Below are 26485 nucleotides of genomic sequence, written 5' to 3' on the forward strand. Positions count from 1 at the left end.
CTTTCTCTTTTGAACTATGCAAGGCTGCGTTTAGTTTTTGTTTTCTGTGTCACTCGTCAGTGAGTACAGCGGTTGACTCTTAGACTGTTAAATCTCTTAAGAATTATGTTCATAACCAATTGCTCTTTACCAAGCAAAAACTGCCATACATTATCTATGTCGAGGTTGCTCTTCTCATTAAAATGTCCTTATTTAACAAAAATACAAACATTGTTTAGATAGAGTTGGTCAAAAGAAGAAATTTGAAGAAGTCATTGTGGGTTTGGAAAAATGTGTTTTGGACAATTTACACCGTATTCTGACATTTCGTAAACTGACCAATAATAGTTTGATCAAAAAACCGCTCAGCAAATGTACAAATACAGATCACATTCATTAGGTTCTGCCAAAACAAATTGTATTTTGCATTTGTTCTTCTTCGAACAATAGCGGGCGTCTTCATCTAAACCCCAACTGAACATCAGGAACCACATGTGTATTATGAGCCTAAGAATAAATGACGTGCACAGACTTAGCTAGTGAAAGTGATCCATTGAAATTCAGAAATGCAGAAAGACGCTATAGTTATTTTTGAAACGCACAGACGCAGCCCAAAACTCCGTTAAGGACACATTAGTTACACTCCAGAATACATATTTAGTTTCATATCGGTTGTTGCAACCGAGAGGATACAGCCCGACACGCAGGCGTTTGCATTTACTACCGCATCAACGGTTATTATATAGTTATATTAATCAGAGTACGGTAACTTATTGGCAGTGCATTGGCATTCCTGCGATATTGGGCAACGCCAAAAAACAGCCATGGTTGGACAAAAAGGGTCACACTCAAACAAGCTTAAGACACCATTTTGAAAAATCCACCGATTTCTAGATAACAACTCCGAGATGCCATCTTGCCAATTATCACTAGATTAGCCACCGTTAGCTCGGCTATTCAACCGTTCTTGAGGCACCCCCCGTGCGGGAATCTATGCGGCGGCTCACACATAGTAGTAATGTCAGCTTAGCTTGTCTGCTACACTAAAACTAAAACACTAATAAAAAAAGAGAGACCCGTAGCATCCTCGCATCCCTCGGCACGCGCTGCTCAAATGGCTAATTAGCGAGCTAGCTGAGTAAGAGATTAGCCAACGACAATGAAAAACACTCGCAGTGAGTCAGACCGGACAATGCATGACACCGGAACGACAGCAGCGACCGTTACCGCTGAGGCTCAAACCCTTAACGGTAACATAACGCCCCGTAACACCGGTGCGACAACGACCATTAGTATCAGTTTGCCTCCGCGATTTACGCTAGCTAGCTCGTTTAGCTTAGCCCGCTAGTTCCCCCAACTGTCGCCACCGCGGAGGACAATTGAAGAAAAGAAGAAAAAAAACGGGGAAAACTAGCAAGTCGACACATGGACATTCCCTGTCCTCCTTTATAAACATCGGTCGAGACTTACCACTTGGTCGAAGAAATAAAAAAAGATTCCCCGTGTGTGTACGTGATGTCTCCCGTGTGTCTGCGCTGCCTCAGGTCGGTGCGGACTGGCTTTGCTACAGCAGCGTTTTTTTTTGTTTTTTTTTTGTCGGACCAGTGGCGCAGAGAAGACAGCTTTCACCCGAAGAGACGGCCACCGTGTGGGGGATGGGGATGCATTGCCGGGAGGGAGAGAAGAAGGGAGGGATGCAGGGATGTAAGGAGAGAGGGGAGGAGGAAGGGGGGTCTGACCCACCGATAATATATATAGTGGAGTGTTTTTTGATAATAGTCGAATAATAAAAAAAATAGCATAGTAAATAGCATAATAATAGCATATGTATTGTTTTAAATATATTACATATATTACCAGTTTTACTCTCAATCAATCAATAACGGAGCATTTCATTGTAAGGGTTAGTGCGACTGGGAAACGCCAGTCTACTAATATAGATGATGTCGATGAAGGAAGATGGTCTAATTGACAGGCTATTTTACAATTATAATAACACTGTAACTTCTTTGTTCTGTTTTGTGTGTATGCGCAACTCAAATGATTGAGTCTGTGAGTGTTGTGTTGATGATAGATTACCTGTATGTTGTTGCGTATGCTATATGATTGTGAGTAACACGCACTATAGTAATATATCAGTGTATGCTTACAAAAAGCCTGCTGATATGTGGTGTCTTGAAATCAACATTTCCATGCAGGAAATTGTCTGTTATTTGGTCAGCGGCACTGTGGCGGTGAGACGCTACTGCAGTATGGCTGGAAGTTCACGTTCACTTATTCAAACAAGAGGCTTTTGCTTGTACATAAAAACAACCACACATTTTGTGCTTCGCAGCAAGGCAACGCCACCCAGTGGTGATGAGTTGCAGTGCACCACGATGACTTAAAAAAATCCTGAAACCCTGAATGCCTTTTTTTTGCATTTACTGTATATTGTAATTCTGTCTTTCCTTGAATGCATTTGATTTAATATCTTATTTTATCTATGTTATTTAAGTAATCCGTTTTCATGTCGCCTTTACTTCGTAGTCATGCCTCTTGGAAGGTGAAGTTGCCCCCTACAACTAAATATCAACACAAACAGCACCAGCTAGCAAAACCCCAAAAGTTTGTAACAGCCTATTCCCTCTGTAGTATCCCTTGTATATTTCTGCACCTGCGAACGTTTTAACTTCTAACGACAACACTACATTATATGAGCACATTCTTGCTGAGTTTTAGTCAAGACCTCGTCTGTAAAACTACAAATAAGAGAGAACTACAGCTCCCATCTGCCATTGCACATCCCTCTACGGCAAACAAAGCCGCATACATGCACACGCAACTCGAGGGCTTTTATAAAAGAGATACATATCTCAATATCCGTAACACAACGGTGCGCTTTCAGCAAATATGATGCTACCGACAAATATAGCCGGTAAAACAGAAAAAGCTGCCCAAGTCGTCGCGTGATTTCACGCTTCCGGAAGTCAGAATGGCGTGAGAGAGAGAGAGAGAAAGAGAGATAGAGAGAGCTGTCCGAGGTGCTGACACAGTGAGTCGCCTATAGCGAATGTTCTTCTTCAGACAACATACCTCTATATTTCACATGTATTTATATTACTTGTATGTGATTGACTTTTAACAGTGATTCATTATCTCAGGTGGTGTGTAACCTAATATCTGTATTTGAACTGTGAAGGTGCTAGACACCAGATCTTTCCTTAAACTTTTTTCTGTCGCCTAATATTATGCACCCCTTTTTCTCAGACTCGCTATACTGTGTGAAAATGCATTTTGAGTTTTGATTTTTGTTTTTAATATCATCAGAATTTGGGAAGATGGATGAATCTCAAGAGCCATCGTCCCGTATCGCCAGTGCCCACAACTACAGCAGCAGCCCCCGGAATAGTACACCTGGCAATGGTACACAAGGCAATGGTGTCCCAGAGTGCCGGACCCTGCTGCGGTTACCTGAGGCACACGGACTCCAGCTGCTGGGCGTGCTCAGATCCTTCAGGGAGCAAGGCCTGATGTTTGACTTCACAATTAAGGTCCAGGAACAGAGTTTTCCCTGCCATCGCTGTGTCCTTGCAGCATGCAGTGATTTCTTCAGGTAGTCTATCTATCTATCTGTCTGTCTTTACTTCCACTACCTACCTACCGATGATTAATATAGTAACTGCTCTGTCTTTAGGGCCATGTTTGAGGTGGACATGAAAGAGCGTGGTGATGGTTCAGTGACTCTGGGTAACCAGTGTCCAGTGGCGGTGGGTTCTTTCCTTGACTTTGCCTATTCTGGAGAGACACTCATCACTGATGGCAATGTAGACATGCTGTTTCAGCTGGCCTCTTTTCTGCAGGTAGAAATACAACCATTCTTTCTTTTTTTTCTTTAAAACATACAATTCTTTTGCTAAATTTGTGTCATAACCAGTGCCTCCTCATCTGGCTTTAGGGTGTTACTATTCAAAATCTTCATATTTGGACATGTCACAGTTAGTGTCAGATTTTCACCACACGATTATTGTGGCTAAAATAATTCACTATCACAATATTGACAATATTTACAGGAAATTGTTTTAATTTTACCTGAAATCATCAGTCAAATTCATCTTTAACTTTGTCTATTGTACATTTTGTCTCTTGGCAAACACTCAAAATATGACTATAGGGAGATGGTACATGAGTTTGTTACCGTAGCTGTATACATATAAGGATTTAAGAGGTGCTGGATTATTTACATCGTCAATATTCAACTAGCATAATAAACAGAGTCAAAACGTTGAAAGAATCAGAGTTTTTAAAGACACCGTTGCTTAATAAGGTTATGTACTTTTTTTTACGGTTATGTAGTTATGTAATTTTTTCTAAATATGTACTGTATGTGTCCCCAGGTGTCAGTCTTGTCCCGAGCATGCAGCACCTTCCTGATCGGAACCCTGGATCTCAGTAATTGTCTGTCCCTCTTTTCCCTCGCTGAAGCCTACGGCTCTTCTTCCCTCCTTCAAAGTGCCAACGAGTTTGTGGTTCAGAACTTCTCTGACCTTTCCAAAACCCAGGACTTTCTGGATATGCAGGTGCTGCTTAAGAACAGACAAGATAAGAATGGCATTTAATTTTGTAAAAGGATATAGATTATTTGTCAATAGACTTCAGCCATCTTTGCCTTTCTTAAATCTTCCACACACTCAGGGAAAAAGGCTTTGATTTAGAAAGATGTAGGATTTTAAAATGCAGTACTGTGTGCATAATTCATCTAATTTCTACACAAGGGCTTAACATGGTTACTATAATTACACGTAAAAAACCTTTCTTAGTAATAACAGTGTTTTAAGTCGTTTTGATTTGACACACATTCTAATTATCGTTCTGCCTACATCAAAAAGCCTGAACTCAGTATTTACTATTTCAATTGCTTCTTATAGGTGAATATGTTGGAGGCTTGCCTAAGTTCAGATGCTCTGAATGTTCCCAATGAAGAGGCCGTGGTGATGTCACTTCTTAGATGGACACGCCAACATCTCTCAGGAAGACAGAAACTGTTGCCGGGCTTGTTATCTCTAACCAGACTCCACCATTTACCTGCACCTGTACTAAAGGTATGAGCATGCTGCATCTGCGGGATTTGGGATTTTTGTTATACAATGTGGTCTTGCGATTGTCTCAACCATCTTGTGCGCCCCCTCACCGTCTCTCAGACTCTGCGTGACTCAGAGGCCCTCCTTTGCGATGGTAAGTCGTGTCTCGCCCTGCTCTCCGAGGCTCTTAGCAGGCAGGATCAGGACGACGGCTTGCTCTCTGACGCCCGGCCAGCCACCACACAAAGCTACATCTACATCCACAAGACGGAAGAGAACGGAGAGATCCGCCACACCTTCTGCTACTGTCTGGAAACAGACCGGTGGAAAGACCTGGGGACAGGGTACGGACAGGGGGGCACTGCAATGCCAGACCCACCAGGATCCTGCCTTACCAGCTTTGCTGAGAAGGTACGTTTTGGGATTGAATTTCAAGTCCTGCTGCTTTTTGGGGCAGTGGTTTCCAATCGTTTGTCAACTTGTGATCCCTTTTTAGAAGTTATAGCCTTGGTGTGGGTAAGTTTTGTGAGCTTTCTTCCCCAGATTGTTTTGTTTGAGCGTGTTAGAGCCCTCAAGAGGTAAAAGAATGCCGGTAAAAGTATTATTTCACAAGAAATATAAAACAATTAAGGAAAAGTGAGAAAAATAAAACTATTTTTTCTACACTTGTATTCCTTTAATTATCTTTTAACCCTGGAGTTTATCTTTGGACCCCTTCAGAGGTTCCCGACCTCCTGGTTTCGAGAACAGATTTAAAATGAGAACCATAATTGTAAAATTGAACAAAAAAACAAATGGAGCCTTGACTTCTTTTGGGGGGTTTAGAATACATCATGCTTTTTTGAATCATTCTCTCAGTAGCTTGAATACATTTTCCAACATATCGTCTTTCCACTTTATCTAAGCTGTTCGTGACAGGCGGCTGCCGGGGGAACTGTTGCCGGGTAATACGTCGCCATGTGGCAGAGCCATTCCATGACGCTACAGACGAGGTTTGGTGCCTCTGTCCTGTGACCCGAACGTGCACGCGTGCACCTGCCATGCAAAAGCCCAGAACCATGCACACAGCTGTAACCTGCCTGGACCGAGTGTACGTCATTGGAGGACGGACCAAGGGACCGAGAGAGGGAGCTCCTAGTCTGCTGGAGGTAACACTGTCTCCATTTTATACAATCGGGTTAAGATGTACATTCAGTACTCGACTATTAAGTGTGGATTTGTTTGATGTGCAGTACAAATGTGGATCTTTTTTATCATATATTCTAGGTGGAGTATTATAACCCTCTGAACCAGACCTGGTGCTCAGTCAGTCCGCTGCCCACTGCCATCTTCTACCCGGAGGCCAGTGCTTGTGGAGGCGTTATCTATACATTGGGCTCAGAGGTGGAGGTCACCGACTCCTTTAACCCCTCTCTTGACTGCTTCTTCCGCTACGATGCCCAGCAGGACCAGTGGAGCCGCCTGGTGGCAGAATTCGGCCAGTTCTTCCATGCTACACTGGTCAAGGCCGTGTCAATAAATAACACACTGCACCTGTGTGACCTGTCCACTTACAAGGTGAGCCATCAGATGGGCACTGATGAATGAATGAGTTGTCAGTTATTGCATTGTAGTGTGAGGGAATTCAAAAGGGCTTATGTTGGTTAAGTTTGCTGAGCAGGTTTATGCTCTACATGCAGGTCTACCGTTTTTGTCCAGAGTCCTGCGTGTGGAAGGGTGAAGGGTCATTTGAGTGTGCCGGGTTCAATGCTGGAGCGGTTGGTCTGAAAGATAGAATCTACATCCTGGGTGGAGACTATTCACCTGACGAGATCACCGATGAAGTTCAGGTGAGAGAAGCTACTTTGACTTTTTTATTGGCTAAAAGTGGTGATCCAAGTTTTTCATGAGCTAAAGATAGAGGCCACTTGATGCCAAAATGTCTCTTTGCTAGTTTTAAGAGGCTTTGAAGATGTGATCAGCAGCTCACCAGAGACACATGTGGATCAAAATGATTCCATTGCAAAGACAAACAGAGGCTCTTCATCTTATGAGATCTGTCTGTGTTATTGTGACCTGTACAGGTGTACCACAGTAAGAAACACCAATGGGAGGAAGTGACCCCGATGCCCAGAGCCCTCACTGAGTTCCACTGCCAGCTAATCAACTTCAACAGATACAAAGACCCATGGAGTGACACTGCATTGTGCACAGCAGACACACACTCATGAAGACATGTGAGTGGATATACATGTGTGTGTTACATGTGTCACTGATGTGAGCAAGTACCCACAAGTCTCCCTTGAAGGCTTTCAAACCTCTGTGCATGACAGACAGCTGACTGAGAGAATGACAAACTTCGACTACCACCGCATCACTCGCACATCATCATAACACGCAAACACCGAAGCCAGATCTTTTCATTTATTTTTATTTAAAGACTTTAATCCTTAACTTTCTATGTGTGGAGCACCTGCTGGAATAGGATATATGCTGTGTCATTCAAAATATGGTCTCTCCCATGGAGCAACCCTATAGATCAAAAGACTATTCTCCTATTAATCCTATTTTAGTAACTGAATATTTGTTGCTTCATTTACACAACCTTTGGGAGGAATACAGTGTCCTTTTCCTGCATTTTGTGTATTTGCATCATGAATGGTTCAAATGACTTCATTTTGGCAAAATGACACAGTCACGTTTGATTCCCTTTAGACTAAATGTGCTTTATGAGATGGTACAGTTTAGAAAATACACATTATGTTGTGATATTTTTAGAAAATGGTCCTATTTATGGGTTCCAGATTTTTCTTCTTCTTTGTTTTTAGCTGATGAAGACCTGCTCATATCTACTATTTAAAACTCAACTAATATATGGCAATACTGTGTAAATTATTAATTTGAAACGTCATGCATGACCTGTTTCTCCTCTCATGATGTATAATTAATTCTACATGTGATCAATCCACAAATCCCCTAAAAATCTTTAGGAACGGCTTGTTTGATGAAAATGTGCAGCTATCCCAGAGAAACGCTCTGTAACTTCAAAAAACACAATAGCTTAAAGTTTTAGAAAGCAGGAGGAGAAATATAAAGGCTTCACGGTGTAAATCATAAAAACAAAGTACATTTGTGTTATGAAACAGAAAAATAATTAAATGAAAGACTGTTTATTGGCAAGAAGTGAACATAAACATAATGCTTCATTGTTCGTGTGGATGTTTTCTTCTTTGAGTAAATGTTGTATCTACATTTACTCACAGCATGGTTCATGTATCAATGGTTCATGTATCAATGTCACATGAATGACACATGGGATACTGCATGTACTACTGTTTATGTGACATTGCTGTGTCTAATAGCTGTCGCTTTAAAACTCCTGTTTATTTATTTTTATTCACCCTAACATCGTGACTTTGCATTTGGCTCTCGTCAAAAAAACTCAAGGCCACTTTCAAAAAAACATCTCAATACAAATTCTGATCCAAGACTAGTTTGTAATTGACAATCTGCCCTGTCTGTAACAATCACATGGTTTTAGAGCTCTGGAGCAGACCAAACAAAAAGAGAGAAACGATGTAAACACTGTGTTGGAAGAGGAATCCATCAGCAGCAAAGTCCCACAACAATCACGCTGGCTTCCATCCTCACACATCTCTCGGTCTTCTCTGCCTCTCGTTCATCTCGTCTCTTGCTGTTCCATGGTTCAGTCCTGGTAAACTTTCACCAGCAGCCACATCAGGAGCACAGTGACTAAGACGATCATGAAGTTGAGGAACAGCTCCTGTACCGAGCGGTCCATGCTGGTATCACACCCGAGCAGAGCAGGCCGGGAGGAAAGAAGGAGACAAGTACGAAGGATGCAGATGTTGGGTGTTTCTTATAAAGAGCTAGGGCTGGTCCTGGACCTGAGAGTTGTAGAGAGATATGAGCAATGAATGATATAATACAGGTACAACCAAGGCAAATAATGTGGTGGTAAAAGCATATATTTATATCAGCCTATGTGTGTCTTCATTGGCACATGTGCTGACGTTTTGCGTGTGCATGTTTTACGGGTTCTTACATCTGTTCCTTTATTCACCAGGGAGAGGCCCCACAATATCCCCTCATATACACACATGGGAGATGACGCATAAACCAGCAAAGCATACTTAATGATGCACTATCATACATGTGATCAGGTTAGAAAGTACTGTCTGGGAATGTTATTGATGCATGAACAAAATAGATACAAGCCCCTTTGCAACCTTTGCATTTTCATTTATTAGTTGTTCATTGCAAACTTTTTGATAGGTTTGGATAGGATTGGTAGCCCTTATTATTCGACTAACAATGACAACATTATTCAGAATGATATCACAAAATCAGATGTAGCCAGTGAGCTGTTACCTTTCTTCTTTTGGCTGCACTCTCACTATGAGCAGGAAGAGCAGAAAGCAGACGTTCTTACGCGTTCCAGTAGTACTTGATCTCTGATAGCTTGTCTTCGTATTGAAAATTATACTGTGGCACCTCTTCTCCGGCTCATCTATTAGAAGCTGATCCCCTTGCTTTTGTTCAGCTCTCTTCGGGCGCCAGGGTAAGGGCCCGCTCCTAAAGTAGTCACCGTAATGGACCGCCCATGTTTCACATACACCCAGACTGATGTCACATACCAACTAAACAACCAATAGAGTGTCTTATTTTCCACAAACTCATCCACTGGGCTTTTCCTTTTATATCCATAAAGAGTCTCCCTCTTACACAGAGACCCACAACAGTGGAGGGACTCAGGGTTATTTATAAAACATTATTGCAGATACTAGGTGGATTACAGTTGTTCCAAACACAATACCCATGTCTTCTGATGGATATAGCAAACTGTAACAGTATCACTCCGTGGGTGTGAGCTATGCACAGGGGCAAAGAAGAATAACAGAGTGACCTCTCCAAAATGCAACATTGGGGGCATGTAGATTTAAATCCAGCTGATACCACAGGTCATCATGCTGTCTGGCCAGTCAAAGAGGAAAAAGAAGGTATCATCATGCTACTGCACTTGAGTTACTATCAATATTATTTGGGACTGATGGATGACAATATAGGGATATGTAGGTTTTTGTTTGGTTTCTGTCATTCTATTTCTTAACCTAAATGAACTGAAACCTACTGAGCTACCTCACTGTGCTGTGACAATAAACAACAAAGATGCAATGTGTTAATTAGAGAGCAGATGTTGCTGCCTTTGGACAAATCCAGACTCGCTGTTTCTCCCTGCTTCCAGTCTTTATGCTAAACAAAGATAACCACCTGCTGGCTGTTTACCGTGAGGTCATGAGAGTGGTGTCAGTCCTCTCATCTAATTTATCCACTTGTGGTAATGTATAACCATTGTTCTTTTACATTCTTCCTGCTATGCTGGTGCTAAGAAAGGGATTTGGATACTTTACCACAGTGAACCTCTCAGTTCATCTTACACTTGATAGCTGCTTAAAACTGTGTTATCTCTGATCTAATGTTAAACCCCCTTGACACACCTTCTCCCACACAGACAGAGGGGTTACAGCAGGGCAAAGTGTGTATGAGCTCGGCTCCCTTGAACCTTTCATCACAGGATTCCAAGATCTTTCCTGGAGGATTTAACAGGTCAAAGCGTGTGCCATTGTATCGCCCTGCTGCCCTGCCAACGTCGAACCAATAGCTATTTGACCCAGGGATTCCCATTGTCACGGCGGATCCAGCGCCAAGGTGATTGAATAAAGCAGGCCGATGTGTACAGGCATCTCTGTGCGGGGTGGACCAAGGCCCACTCTGACAGCTGTGTGTGGTTAAGATATAAAAGCACTGGCAGGGTTACCCTCTAAATCAGTGGAGAGAAGGAGGAGTGTCAACAAGGCCTCAGAGACACCATTCCACACATTCTGGGACGCTATGTATATGTGCATGATACAAGACTACTGTTTATTACCAGTGAAGGTTGGTGACAATGTTTTGGTTGTCAACCGTGAATGTTATGGCAAAAAAAGGACAAATCAAATCAAATCCTCAATAATATAAAAAATATCAGCAACTAATTTATGCCAGGAGACAATTAACTTAGCATAAATATGGGAAGCAATAGGGATACAGCTAGTCAAAGGCTCAACATGTTGTAGCATGTTTAATCCATACAACAATTAATAAAATTAGGTTTTGCTTTCAGTCTTTATGCTAAACTAAACACCTGTTGGATGTAGCTTAAAATCTAGTGTACAGACACGAGTGTGGTATTAATCCTTAATATGATATTTATTATTATTAAGAATATATGCTGAAGAAGTTCGTAAAATAATAACATAGGGAGTCATTTAAGGGTCAATAAATAACACCTCTACTCTCAATATTAAGCAAAAGGTGATTAGCTTAGCTTAGCATAAAGACAAATAAAACAGCTAGCCTGGCTCTGTTGAAAGGTAACAACCAGTGCCTCTAAAGTTCACTAATGGAATCGTTGTATATTGTTTGAAGCATGAAAGCTGATGTTTCTATAATAAAGGAGAGTTGAAAAGTCATGAATCACCATGTAAGCTAGGGCTGGCAAGCTAAAGGTTATAGGCTAATTTATTTATGTCATTTCAAAAGTACATAGATAATATATTTTCTCATCTGACAACCAATGAAGTATTAAAAAAATAAGTCACAAGGTTTTATGTGGAACTTTTCCTATGCACTTATTTGTTAAACCCCAAATGTCCTGTGCTTTAGCCTACATATTGGTGTATAAATACCTGGCACTTAATTTTTAATCTTACTCTCTAAAATCAGTGTCCAAATATTTTCTACTAGAGGGCGCTTTGATTGGAGGAGAGATAGGAATTCATCTCAGCTGACTGTGATCTTGACAGAGAGATACACGCAGCAAAAACAAGGTTCAGGCCTGTTTATACTTTAGGCCAGTTGTGATATTATGTTTGAGCATCACATCTGCTGCCAAATACCTCAATTAGTAACTTCTGTCTGCCTCATATCCATTGTAGAGTTAGTCAGTGAATAGACTGATCTGTACATTCTTGAGCACTGGCAAGGAAAATATCCTCATAATCTCGTGTTCATAACCTGAAGGGGATATTTCCCCTTTGTAGAACGCTGACACTCACTGATCACAAATTCATGGCTGACCAATTCTGAAATATATTGTTGAAATATAATTGAGATTTATCGTAAGATGCAGTACGTCTGAAAAGAGCAGTTGAGAAACAAATCTCATTACAAAATGATCCATGATCTTTATTATCAGATGAATCATTCATCAGCTATAGTGAGCGTTGTGGTGAGATTATTTATTACTTCTGTTTCCAATGTCAAAAAATTACGTTGAACCTCAGTTTCTAAGCCAGTTTGCAAGTCTTTAAGTGGCGAGCTTGTTTTTTTTCTCCCAACTACAATACATTTAGGAAGTCAGATTGACTCAAACTACTGGATTGCAACAAAACTCTCCTCAGACAAATAATGAATTCATGTCTTTTGAATCAAACCACCTTTCCCCTTTGTTATCATTATCTTGTAGACTGGATACAAATGTTTGTGTTATGAATGCTAAGAAATAGCAGCAAAGCTTTACCCCTTTCTGGTGCGGACCCTGATCAATCCCGCAGCAAATGTACCTGACTGAAGTCTCTGGACATCATCCAGCACACACAAATAAAAGAAGACTATTTATATTATTTATTTATTAGACTGTTTTTAAAACAAGATGTAGCAGAGTGTATTAATGTTGTTCGAGAGGGCAGCCACAGTCTCCTGTCTGACCAGCTGTTGTTTTGTTGACTAAACTGAGCGTGCTGATAAAACAACGAATGGTTCCCACTGGCCAGACCTCAGCATGGCACTGTAATTACTGAGACGGCTGAGGACAGGTGAGGGCTTCATTACACAACACCCCCGTGTATAATCACACACGCTGACACACAAAGGTTTCATGCTCACAAACACATATAAGCATGCTGGAGCACATACTCACACCCAAAGGGGCTGTAGAGGAATCCAAACGCAGGATCTGAGCTAATTGGCTCCTTTGAGGGAGAAAGCAGACAGAGAGCAGAAATCAGGGCAAAAAAACCAACAAAACAATTGACAGAATACATCAATGACAATTTAGCAACATGCCTGAGTGTGAAATACTGCTTGTATCTGATCAGTATCTGTTCTGATGTTGAGGGTATTGTGTTTTGTTGAAAAGGATGCATTAGAATTAGCCAGCTAGCCTGTTGTGATAATACTCTAGTTCTCATGTAATACAAGAGTATCCTTGGTTGCCAGAATTTGAATCCGGTCTGATGATGGATGAATGAAATCAAATACCAAACAGTCTCCCCAAGATAGTAATCCTGTGTACTTACATGTTTATCCCATAGTATCAAGTTAGCAGGGCCTAAGCAATGATCCCTGAAGCAATTTTGTCTGTCTTTTGTTGGGAGATTAGGCATGTAGCATGGATTTGCCATCAGGGTTCAGATCCTATAAGGGAGCAGCAGGAAAACAAGAGAAAAGAGAAGGGCCGCTCACGTTAAAAGAGGAAGAGGTATTCAATCATTAGCATGATACTATAGATGTATACAGTAACAGAACAATATGTCCCAGCTGGGATATTACAGCCTACACTAGGACATTAATACCAGTATTAGAGTACGAGGTAAACCATGGAAAGTACAAATACCAAACAGTAATCTCACGGGACATACTGCTGAGTAACAAAGATAGACTTTCTTCCATTATCTTGTTTGCAACCAGAGAAAAACGTAAAGTGGAACGGATGTTCTCAGTTAATATTTTACACTGCCTACATACGTATGCCTACATTTAATTGCTACACCACATTGCAACTGATGGGACACACACAGCCATTGTTAACGTCATTAGTTCCCATTGTGCTTTTTGTGCGTGGACATGTCAACATACCTGCCATGAAAAGGGTTTCAAAGGAGCAAAAATATGCTGATAATAAATCATAAGGATGAACTGAGCATGGTGGCTCTGCTCTCCTGGGATGAGAGCCACTCGGGAACCTTCAGTGTTTGTTCCTTGTTTGACCCGGACAAAATAAAAACGACGTACCATGGATGCTGGTGTGAAAAACAACGTGGAAGCTGTCAGAAGGAGTAAAGAGGACAAAAAGGTTCTTCGTAAACAGTTAAAAGCAAGTCACACTTTGCTGAAACATGAAGGCATCAGCACAGTCCCGCAGCCTACTAAGGTAACATAAAACACACATTTATAGACAGGAAGTGGCAGCAAAGAGAGCGCTAGCTAACATTTAGCCTCTTCTGGCTACTGTATTTATAGCTAGTAAACGCAGTAAATGCAATTCAAAGTTGTTTTCAGTTTAAGTGAGTTGAACGAAAGAGTGCAGGCTTGTAACTCACTTGCTAATTTGCAGGTATTACTTTAATCGTAGCTTGTATTTTTGGTCGTTTTAAAAGAAAAATAATAGCTGTTTAAACTTTGTTGGGGACTTGTTATATCCACAGGTTTTTTTGTTACATGCAATGCCAACAGGAAATGTGTGTCAAGAGAAGAGAGCAAATGAAGATGAGTTTGTATCTGTGTTTTGGGCTGTTTGGATGTATATTAGAAAAATAATTACAGTATTGTTACAAGAAAAGTTTCTTCATGCTCTGACCAAGTATAAAACCCACTAAACTGAGACATAAAGACATAAAAGAAGACAAAGACAAAAATATAAAACATTGTTTACGTTTGCTGACTGAGGTGTTCATCAAACTGAATATTGATTCTGGAGCTGTCGGTTTTAATGCAGTGATATCTCAAACAGTGATTAGACTGTTTTGGATGTCATCTTTCAAGTTGTTCATGTTGTTAAACTGGTCTCTATGAAATCAACTAGCTAATTTTCTGCAGAGTTTGGTGGTGGCGAATGGTGGCCTGGGGAACGGAGTTAGTCGAGAGGAGCTGTCTGCAGCGCTGAAAGAGATGGGAGAGCTGGAGACCCTGATCATGCACCCTCACAAGCCTTACGCTTTTGTCACATACAGGTACAGGTGCTGATGCGGACAAAACTATAATGACACAAGGAAGTTGTTTCAACCTCCCTGGAAGATTTGGGTCTGAAACTCACACCATTGTTTTTGTCATTTTGTTTACAGATCGGAAGAGTGTGCTCGGAAAGCCCACATCCAGCTCAATGGGGAAAAGCTTCAATGTGGAGAGAACAGCGTCACACTCTACCTCAGTTATGTCAACTCAGGTACTTAACTTAAACATTGACGCCTACAGACGCAAGCAAAAATTACTGTCAGGTCTGCTGTAGTCATTTGAAGCATTGTTTACAGCATGTTTGATCAGTTTGGTCAACTTTATAAGAAGAAAACCAGTTTGTGTGCTTTATACTCTAGATATAATGTCAAATAAGAAACCTCCTCACTGTATGTTCTGTTTATGTAGTAACCTGTGAAGAGGAAGTGTCCGTTCTTTTGCCTGAAGGATTAGTCTTGGTGGAGGATTTTGTTTCTCCGGAGGAAGAGGCTCTGCTGCTCGCTGCTATAGACTGGTCGTCTACTAATGATGATGTCACTGGTAAAGGATTGCGTTATTTGCTTTGTCTGTTTGTGTTTGTTTATCAAGTTCTGGCTTAAGTTGCTATGTAGAGCTTCTCATGATCACCTAGGAACTTGATTAAATTGTGTCATAAACCTGACTATAAGTCAAATGACAGCGCCTTAATGAATCAAGTATAATGTACAAAACTATTGTCTATAATTCGGATAAGCAATACAAGAATGTTAACTTTATTTGCTAACTTCATTCTAATGCCTTTTAGCTCGAAAAGCTCTGAAGCATAGAAGAGTTAAACATTATGGCTTTGAATTTCGCTACGACAGCAACAATGTGGATAAAGGCAAGCCATTAGCTGCAGGTAAGCATCCATTAAAAAAAATCTAAATATTTTTATCTTAAGTATTTTTACTGTTTTGGCCAATATATCACTCAACTACATTTAGTTTAACATATATTTGTATTTACTAATTACAATGTTGTCCTCAACTGTTTCTTCAAACCAAACACTTTTCATTGTCAAATATATTATTTTATTCTTTTACACAGAAAATGCTTTAAGATATTTCTATATTTATTTTTTCACCGATAACTCGTGTGTGTGTGTGTGTGTGTGTGTGTGTGTGTGTGTGTGTGTGTGTGTGTGTGTGTGTGCGCGTGTGCGTGTGTGTGTGTATTCAGGTATTCCTCAGGACTGTCTACCTGTTCTGGAGCGGTGTGTGAAGAACAAACACATCGACATCCTGCCAGACCAGCTGACTGTCAACCAGTATGAGTCTGGACAAGGTGAGAAAACGACAGCTATTCCAAGCACAAAAAAATACAATGTTATTATAAGTATATGGTTTATCCATGAATACATCACAGCAATGTCAATATGACCACCTTGGTGCAGTCAAGGAATCAATATTTGGTGGAATAACTGATTATTTGGATGATTAATCAATACTTAATCCAAACTATATTATCTTCCGAACTGCAGGGATTTCAAACAGTTTTGTAGGTTTCTCTTTAAGATGTCTTTTAGTTTATCAATTTGAGATGCTGCCGCTGCATGTGGTGAGGACATCAAGTAAAGACTCGTAGAAACTGGAAGTAGACTATAACCTGTGGTTATTAAAACCACTCAGTTGAATGTTCTAGGCACATGTTTGGATTTTATTGATTTATACCACAAGATGGCAGCAGAACCTCCTAAATGCACCTATGAGGGATGATGAAGGTTTCTGTTTTTTTATTTATCTGTTAATAGATTTACAGTACTGGCAAATATTTGAAAGCCTTATAAAGCTTAAAGGAATGGTAATTAATTATGCTTGGATCTATATTTAAATGTCAAAATGATGTGAGTGTCATGCATCACTAACATTAATGGTGTATGTCAAAAAAATAACGAACAAGTTGAAACTAAGCACTTTTATATGTTAAAGACCTGTGATACATTTTGACTAGTATAACTAATACAACTCTACATTTTATAATATTTACAGGCATTCCTCCTCACGTGGACACTCACTCTGCTTTTGAGGACACCATCCTGTCGCTGAGCCTGGGAGCAAAGGTGAGAAGTCAGTCCATGTTTTTGTGATTTCAAACTTTTTCGCAAACTCAAGTGTCAAGAGAAATACTCACTGCAGCCCTGTGGGTTGGTAATTGACCCCAACTATACCATTCCTTCGTTAGCTTGTGAAGCCAGTATCGACCACTGGCGCTCAAGGTGCATTCATCAATAATTAAAAGGAAAGTTACGCATTTGAAGAAAAAAAGTGTAGTTTTAAAGAAATACAAAAGTTTTCACATTTTAGCATAAAACAAGGATGCAAAGTTAAAAAGTGGGTGCAAATGGATATACAAGTGTTCTGTTTGTATGCCTGTTTGTGTTGGGGTTTAATCAATCATATTAATCGTCACTTCACTGACCAGTGTGATTCATCTGTCTCAGAGGGCACAACTGTCAGAGATGAGTGTTTGCAACAGTATGTTTGGATTCTGTGTCCTTGTGATTTTAGTGAGAACATTGTGTCACCTTGCTTGCAACATCTCTGTCATAATATCATGCTCACTGTGGCCTTCAATTGATACAGAATGTAGTTAATGACTCTTTCAGTGGTGTCTCCCTGGTTGTAGGACATTTTGTGAACAATTCATGAACCAGATTTTCCTTTTAAATGGTGGGTTTTGCTTTGTCCTTGACTATCCCAGGTGTGACTAGATGGTGTCACATGGCACTGGGATGCTGGTTTAGTCTCTGCAGGGTTACAGTTATAGATTAAACCCCATCTGTCCCTGCTTGTCTGAAAAGCAGGGGCTCTAATAACAATCAGCTGTTACCTGTCACACTCACACTGAGAGACGTGTATGGAGTGCAGTCTGTTCTTTGTCCGAGCTCTTCAGTGGAGATTTTAAGAAACCAAAAGTGGTGTTTATGACAAAAGGCTGACGCAGGAATGAGACGAAAGGCGTCTGCACAATGAATAAGAAGCAATATTTGAATTGAGCACAAGTCCGTTTCAAAATGCGACCAAGAAGGTCCTTTTGTAGACTTCACCTGATTTAGACTTCATTTTGAGCTCTTACATCAATACCTAAACATTTATACGTCACTATCAATCGACAAACAATTCCACAAACAAGTTAACAATAAAATGCAAAAATAGAAAATGTGGGAACACATTGTCCATTGTCCTGGAGATTTTGAGTCAAAGTCGTATTTTCTCTGGTTTCGTTATTATTTATTTAATCTGTGGTTGTAACACGTTTATCCAACTGTGATCAAATTCTTTAGTGCATCATCAAATGTCCCTTTCAGCCTGCCACCTGATTGTCTGCAGTTAAATATACGAAACAGTGTTGCACTTTACTCGTGTGTGTGTGGAATAGGCTTGTAGTAAAGCGCACCATCAATTTAGTCGCATTCCACCGGTTTCATTGATTGGCCAATACTCCTCAGAAGCACGCGTGTGTGTGACAGATTTCAGTTGCCGTGTCAAGTTCAGATAATTTGCTGGTGTTGCATGTACATAGCTCTCTTACAATCATACACAAACGCTCATCTGCGTCTCTCTCTTTGTCTGTCTGTCTCTCTCTCGCTCTCTCTCTCCCCCCTCACACACACACACACACACACACACACACACACACACACACACACCCACACACCTCTACTTCACAAAATCCAATTTTCCTTCTGTCAGAAGTCGGAGCGATGCAGTTTGAAATTGCGTAGATGTAATTTCCCAGCAGAGCTCCTGCTGTTATGCGCTGTAAGGAAACATCAGGATCAAACACCAATGCTGGGGTGGAGGTGATTCTGCTGTTTGTTAGTGAGAGAGCAGGCAATGTGTGTGTTGTTGTTTTTTTCTTTTTCTTTTTCCTGTGGAGGACTTGGCTAAAAACTGCTGAGTAAACGGAATGACGTTTTTTGTGTTTGGACTTTTTTTTTCTATATATTTTCTTCATTGATGAGGTGTATTAATAGTTGTTAGTTTTTATAAGAAAACATTTGCAGCCTTTGTTCAATAACTAATTCAGCACACTAATCCTCCATGAAGAATATCAATGAATATTCAGTTTTATGTAGAACTACTGGATTATTGAAAAGTCATGTATTGGATACCATTAAATCAAGCTATTTCCTTGTGGAGAATATAAGTAAGTAAGACTGAAAATTTGATGAAGTCGTTTTCAATACTTAAAAATAAGTATACAGTTTGACCGGTACTACAAATATTATGCTTTGATAGTGATTATAAGCGGTTACATGGCTGTAGCGGCTCCAGAATTAAGAGGAGGTATGCATCGATCGGTCAGTATAGGCGCCGATACTGACCGTAGGAAGCCGAAATTGTGTATTAACCGTGTTATTATCATTCTAAGATACAGTGTTTCCTCTATCTGTTACATTCAGTTAGTCATGAGCGACTCACTTTTTAGTGCTCTGCTGCGTGTGTGTGTGTGTGTGTGTGTGTGTGTGTGTGTGTGTGTGTGTGTGTGTGTGTGTGTGTGTGTGTGTGTGTGTGTGTGCGCGTGTGTGTGCGTGCGCGCGTGCGCGTTCAATTGAGTGGCCTAAACGTTGCTCTTTTAAATATAGACTGTAATGGAGTTCCGTCATCCCGATGGTCGTCTCGTTGCCGTGGTGTTGCCAGGACGGAGCCTGCTGGTGATGAAGGGAGAGAGCAGATACCTGTGGACACATGGGTGAGCAGGACTGTGTCAGATGGATAAGTCGCGGGCTCAAAACCACCTTTTAGTTGACAGACTGGCAACCAGGCTTTTGGTTGCCATAAATGAAAATACGGTTGCCAGTAGTTAAGATACTATGCAGTTATACGTCCACTTGATAATGAAAGTAAATGGGACATGTTGTGTGTATTGTACATGCTTTGTAGTATAATTGCCGGTCCAGCTCAAAATGCAGGGATACGTCACCCCCCAAGACCTGACAAATTTCCTTTTGTTTTTTCCTCCATGTTCATCAGTTGAATATGTTTGCATATTCATTTGGGATGTTGACCACTGAAGCAAACTTTACACCCCACAGTCAAACAACTTAATTTGCTTCTCCATTGTCTCTAAAACATGTGTCTAGCGCACATGAGTACATGCAGTGTAACATGCAGTGTAACGGCAATATTTAAATATCCCTAAATGCAACAAATATGAAATATATCTGGGGTGCATGTTTGGCTGTTTGCTTGTCGGTTATAGGTTAAAAAGCCCAAAACTAGTTGCCAATTTCTCTTACAACCCTTATTGTTGAGCCCGGATGAGCTTTAGGTCGATTCACTGAGGAGTGATAGGTCTTGTCTATTTTATTGTCGTAAAGCACAGAAAAACTGAATTTATTGATGTTTCTCTGGGCTCTAATACAGTCTGTTTGTAGACTTATTTTTCTCCGCCATTTTAATGCCTTCATACATGAAGATAAAACCAATAACCCACAGTAGCTCAGGGTTTGGTCACATCCACATCTTATTGCATTCACATAAAGTCCACCAATTTAACAGATTAGCTGCTACCAGTTTGTTTAAGCTAGTCAACCACCACTGCAACTGTCTCTCATCTTCTCTCAGGATAACTCCTCGGAAGTTTGACATGGTGCCGGCCTGCGACCCACAATCCCCTGCTTCTACAACGCCTGACATCAGTTCTTACAGCAGTCTCACTTTGAGCAAGAGGGGCACCCGCACTTCTTTCACTTTCCGCAAGATCAGACATGAACCCTGTGGCTGTGGTAAGAATCTACCAGGCGCACAATAAAACACACAGTGTGTTTGATAACGGAAGACTGCATTACCACCGTGTGTTTGATGTCAGACAACCAGTTTCTAGAGGAACATTTTAGGGCAAAAACTTCTTGAGGCTAAATTCTGCCCTGAAAATCACCACCTGTAAAGTATGACATACGGTCTGATGGACCCCTCTCTCTCTCTCTCTTGCTCTCTCTTTCTTTCTTTCTTTCTTTCTTTCTTTCTTTTCTTTCTATTCTTTCTCTATCTCTCTCCCCAGCCTTTCCCTCTGCCTGTGACAGCCAGGGAGCTCCCTCAGCACCCTTACCACCGTCTGCTCCCTCACTACCCTGTTGCCATGCCGACGCAGCCCTTCTGGAGGAGGAGTATGTGCACCGGGTGTACGACGCCATCGCCTCACACTTCAGCAGCACTCGCCACTCCCCTTGGCCTCGTGTTTGCCACTTCCTGTCGTCGCTCCCGGCTGGCAGCGTGCTGGCTGATGTGGGCTGTGGGAATGGGAAATACCTGGGTGTCAACCCAGAGGTGATTGCAGTGAGTGTCATCATCCATTACCATAATGTCCATATTTCTGTGGTACTTCAGTGAGAAATGTCCTTTTTCAATTCCGCTTTTATTGCAACGGCTTCTTAGATTATCCCCGCTGTAAAATTCCACACAACAGATTCATGTCATAACTGCAGGCGCTGTTTCCCATGCAGTCAGCAAATCAGTTGCAGCGGAGGCGGCAAACGAATGAGGTAGAACTCCTCTGCTGCTACTTCACATATACCGGTGAGGTTAGGGCTTCGATAGCTCCAGAAAGACGAGGTGGCAGAGGCCTTTTGACCAGTTGGATAGAGATGAGCCTGACTCAATAACCCAAACAACCGTGTGTGCGTATGTAGAAAAGTTTAAGTGTGGAAGAGCTTCATGTTGACTTGCCACGTGATGCTGAGTGATTTCTTTCACACCGTTGTTTTTAGTGTCTGACCTTTTTTAAGACTTTCTCACAAACAAAGAGATTTTTCTCAAATAGGGGTACATGTACCCCTGGAGGCTACATGAAGTCCCTCCAGGGGGGATGAAAGATTTATTTAAAATATATTTAAAATGACCATCCAAATTGTTATTTAGTAATATTTCAATATAAGTGTAAATTCATAAAATGAATTGTATATATTTCATATGAAATCAGACAGTGATGGCACAGTGCTGTGTATTACTTTTTTTCAACCAAAAATGCTTTGTACTGGTCAGGGGGTCCTCGGCTGAAAACAATTTTCACAGGGGGTACATCACTGAAAAAAAGTTGAGAACCACTGTGATAGGATATATCTGGAAGTAGTCTCAAGTGTGAACATCATGTCTCATTTAAAATGAGCGAGATTAACCAAAAATAATACACATGGGGAATCGGGAAGATTTCCTCAGTGCCGAGGCCTGTGTTGCTCTGATTTCTGTTGGTTGTCATTGTTGGTATTAGCTCAGTTTCCATGGCAGTATCCTACATTTTCCGTTGACGTATGCACACTGGGATATTCATGTTTAGGATTTGGAGATGCGTGTAAGCAGCTTATCCTCACTCAGACCGTCACCTTGATAAATCATTACTGAGCGCGCCGTGATCATGCAGGTTGTCTTGCACACAGCAACTTTCTGAGTCTTTTTCTCTTAGAAACTTTCTATTTACTTTCTTTTTGTCTTCACTATACATGCCCTTCTCACTCTCTCTGCCGTTGCAGATGAACACTGTTCATCTTGTCGGTTTCAATAGAAATGAAATAGCTCGACCTTTCTGTGCTTGCATGTCAGTTAGAGATTAAGCATGCTCGTAGTATTCCTCCCCATCTCTTTTGACCGCCGTCTCTTTTGAGAGGAGGAGATTAGAAGCTTGATTGAATTGCTCCCTGAGACAAAATGTGTAAAAAAAAATGATCATTACTGTCATTCAATCCCCTTCTTTTCTTCCCCTCCCTTTCTACTCCTTTTTCTTTCTTTAAATTTCTTCCCAGCTTCCCTACTTTGCTCCATTTACTGCATGTCTCTCACTCTCCTTCTTTCACTGCTATTCATTTCCCCTAATATATTATGTCTCTCAAATATGACTTGTTTCTGCTGCTTTCTGTGTGATTTATGTATTATAGTATTAAAAGGGTGAAATTAATAATGAATGACATCTCTACATTCAACTGAAAATTCTACTTTAACCAGGTATCTTTCTTTGGACTTTGTATCTGTTTCGACCTCTCTGTTCTACTGTACCAGTGTTCCTGTTTGTGATTGTGTGTGTGTGTGATTGTGTGTGTGTGTGTGATTGTGTGTGATTGTGTGTGTGTGTGTGTGTGTGTGTGTGTGTGTGTGTGTGTGTGTGTGTGTGTGTGTGTGTGTGTGTGTGTGTGTGTGTGTGTTTGTCTCTTCTCAGGTCGGTTGTGACCGCAGCAGTGCTCTTGTCCAAATCTGTGGTGAGAGGGGTTTCCAGGCGTTTGTATCTGATGCTCTCAGTGTACCGTTGCAAACAGCCTCCTGTGATGCCTGCATCTCTATAGCTGTCATCCACCACTTCTCCACACAGGTACACACATTGAAATCATCGTTTTAATATATATACACAAATACCAGCACTTCACTAAATTGTTCATCAGTCACGTTTTTTTAGACTGCAGAGACTGCTGACCTATTTTTGGGACCTCAGGAACTTTAGCACAGTTTCAAAAGGAAGATTTTTAAGTTTTGGCTCCTGGGACATGGATCCAAATCTGGGCCAAATCCCATGGCACTGAATTAGCATTGTTTTATTATTTTTAATATTTGAAATATTATTATAAATATATGAAGAAATAATTATTTCATTGCCTCAAATCAAGGGATTGTGTATAATCCTTTATCCGACTGATCTGCCTAACCATCACACGCTTTGAGACACTGTAGCAAAGCAAACACACATTTTAGCCAATTTCTGGTCCCTGAGTTAGTTTATGAGTTCATGGGGTTAATTAGGAGTATGTGCTAGAGGTGGTCAAATAAATAGTTTGTGTGTGTGTATGTTGCAGGAGCGTCGTCTGGCAGCAGTGAGGGAGCTGGTGAGACTTTTGAAGCCTGGGGGGCAAGCGCTCATCTACGTTTGGGCTTTTGAACAAGAGCACAACAAGCAGAGGTCCAAGTACCTCAAAGACCAGAGCAAAGAGCATCCGGAGAACCACAGCCCCACTGAAAACACACAACCAGCAGGAGACAGCCAGGAACCTCATGGGAAATCAAGTATCCATACCAGCAGACATTTAGAAGACAACAACAGGCCTGTCGACAACATACAGGGTGTGATTGATGGTAAACTCAGTGTGCACACCAACCGAACAGCATTCAACACCCAGGACCTTTTGGTTCCCTGGCATCTGAAAGAAGGGAAAAAAACAGTGGAGGAAGAATCGAGAGAAGGTGGAAAGAAGGATAAAAGGAAAGAGAAATCCAAAAAGACTTTAGGTAACACCTGCTCAGCCTATAGTTCAAGTTCCATAGCCAAATTAGACTGTAACCCTGATCCCAGTCCGGGGTTTCTCTCTAACGTGTGTTTTGGATCAGGTCTTGACACCAGTGTTTCCACTCACAGCCCAGACTCTAAACCCAGTGCAAGCTGCGACACTACTCAGGCCCCCAGTTCTGCTCTCAAGTTGGAGTCAGAGAGCAGTCCCGCGCCCGTTTTTCACCGCTATTACCACGTGTTCCAGCAGGGAGAGCTGGAGCTGCTGTGTGGTCAGGAGGCTGGCGTCAAAGTGCAGAGCAGCTACCACGATCAGGGAAACTGGTGTGTTATTTTAGTGAAGGACTTGGAGAGATGAACTGATGCACTCATGATCTATACTAGTTTAGCAACAAATACACATTCAAACAAGAGAGTTAATGCAATGTAAACAAAGAGTTAACGGATTCTTTATTTGTACAAATGCAGCTCCAATTAAAGTGAATAGACAAATAAAATAAATGTAATGATTTAAAAAAAATGCCTGCTTCTATTGTGCTCTTACTTCTTGGATCATTCATAGAAAGGTTTGACACTACATGGCCCAAACGATCCTGCAGACCGCTTTGGCTGAAAAGTATTTTTGAGGTTGTTGAATAGCACCGGTTGTAAACATACGATAGTTCTGTATTAACCCAAAGGTACAAACAAGGCTCTTCCATATAGCATACACTATACAGTGGATTGCCACCAATAATCTTTATCTAACCACTATATTTCTTCCAGTGCCTTTTGACTTCAGTGTCTGCCCTGAATTCACTGAGCTGGAACTAAGCTGTGCACGGCATGTTCCCGACCTTTTCAAGTTAAAGGGCCAATGTGTAACATGGCATTTCAGACACTAGGGGAGTTGTTCACATTCAAGAGGCAGAATTTACTGTTTCTTTTTTCTTTTCTTTTGTATGTGTCTGAGGAAGCACCTCATGGTGATGATGATTATTGTCCAAGCCATGTATTTGTACATTGATTTATAAAGTTCAGAGGCGGGCTGTTTTTCTATAATTAAAAGTTATAGCTATTTTATAATGTAATTGTTTTTCACAAATACACTACATGTATTATAATTATTTTCCCCTATTAGATTATTTTCCCATTGCACAGCTTCCTCTGTTGCTCTGCCTTCAGCCTGCAGCTTCCAGCCTGCTGCGTGGCCGCTGGTTAAGGATCTGGTTAAGAAGCGCTCATCCAATCACATTTCACCTCTGTTTCTCTGTTCGATTAGCGGTTTAAACTACATGGAGCTGTTGAACACCTGATAGAGACTATGACTCAGACCACTGATGCGCAGGTAGAAATTCCACGGCCCGCCACTGATAAAGTTACTGTGCAGTACTTCATCATAGGATTTTCATCACAGTCCTTGTAAATGCAAGATAGGCAGACGTAGTAAGTATGTGTTTACGGAAATGAAAAGGGCATGCGGAGTTAAAGTTTAAACACATTGTAAATTAAAATGTGGGATCAGAATGTATTCTTTACTGAATTGGGATCAAATAAATGTATTGAAATAACAGTTTTTGTGTTGCTATAGTGGATTTAGTGTTGATATTCGATACTGTATTTCAATTTAGATTTGGTGTAATGTAGGAACCTCAAGGTAAGACTTTATTTCTCTCTCCTTCTTGCACTCACACACGTTCACACTATATCCTATTAACAAAACAAGTTTTACCAGACTGCTATGAATTGTAGGATAATGGGGTATTGATGGCCGTGGAGTGGAGTGCTTTTTTGTTTTGTTTTGACTCCTGTGGCAGGTTTGTAATAGGTCAGCGGCTCCTCGTAAATTACCTCTGTGGCTTCTCAATCCTCCGGGACCCACAAAAACAAACGCTGTGGTGCCGAGGCGGGAGATGGTTTGGTGTCCTTTATTGACAGTGGTTTATTGATTAAGCCTGTTCTGTGTGTGTGATACAGATCATTTATTGTTTCACGCACAATAGTGTTTGTGTGTAGTAGTGTTATTGTTCGTCTATTGTCGAGTCTGTTGCCTGACATTTGGAGTAATAATTAGAATTTAAAAGGTATCCCTCCCTGAGGTATAGCACATCGACGTAACAGGCTACACGACATTTAAAATCTTTAGCTCACAAGAATCAAGAGACATTTAGACAGAATAGTAATACTAATACTTCCTTCCCTGACGTACTGGCGATATGTATATGATTGTACAGCGCTGAAAAGAG

At 41.0% G+C, this 26485-nt stretch overlaps 3 protein-coding genes across 3 annotated transcripts; 2 read left to right on the forward strand and 1 right to left on the reverse strand.

Annotated features, from left to right (window-relative positions):
* Positions 1–3299: 3299 nt before the first annotated feature.
* kbtbd3 (kelch repeat and BTB (POZ) domain containing 3) lies at positions 3300–7352 on the forward strand (the record flags this gene model as incomplete). The annotated part of the gene is made up of 9 exons (XM_079225496.1): positions 3300–3574; positions 3656–3821; positions 4356–4538; positions 4887–5060; positions 5160–5450; positions 5945–6187; positions 6306–6596; positions 6719–6868; positions 7103–7352. 9 exons carry the CDS (start codon positions 3300–3302, stop codon positions 7247–7249), a joined length of 1920 nt encoding a protein of 639 aa, XP_079081622.1. The 3' UTR covers positions 7250–7352.
* Positions 7353–7361: 9 nt separating this feature from the next.
* On the reverse strand, positions 7362–9521 carry sln (sarcolipin). The gene is made up of 2 exons (XM_079225497.1): positions 9411–9521; positions 7362–8926 (listed from the first exon to the last, which is right to left on the reverse strand). The coding sequence occupies exon 2, from the start codon at positions 8818–8820 to the stop codon at positions 8725–8727; it is 96 nt and encodes a 31-aa protein (XP_079081623.1). The 5' UTR covers positions 8821–8926; positions 9411–9521; the 3' UTR covers positions 7362–8724.
* A 4573-nt stretch (positions 9522–14094) lies between these two features.
* Positions 14095–24743, forward strand: alkbh8 (alkB homolog 8, tRNA methyltransferase; the record flags this gene model as incomplete). Its single annotated transcript, XM_079224630.1, has 12 exons — positions 14095–14232; positions 14898–15031; positions 15143–15243; positions 15441–15572; positions 15817–15912; positions 16233–16337; positions 17042–17112; positions 19642–19748; positions 20624–20784; positions 21060–21334; positions 23205–23354; positions 23833–24743. The coding sequence occupies 12 exons, from the start codon at positions 14095–14097 to the stop codon at positions 24616–24618; spliced, it is 2256 nt and encodes a 751-aa protein (XP_079080756.1). The 3' UTR covers positions 24619–24743.
* Between the last annotated feature and the right edge of the window lie 1742 nt (positions 24744–26485).

The sequence above is a fragment of the Taurulus bubalis genome (genome assembly GCF_910589615.1).
Source record: "Taurulus bubalis genome assembly, chromosome: 10".
Taxonomy (NCBI): domain Eukaryota; kingdom Metazoa; phylum Chordata; class Actinopteri; order Perciformes; family Cottidae; genus Taurulus; species Taurulus bubalis.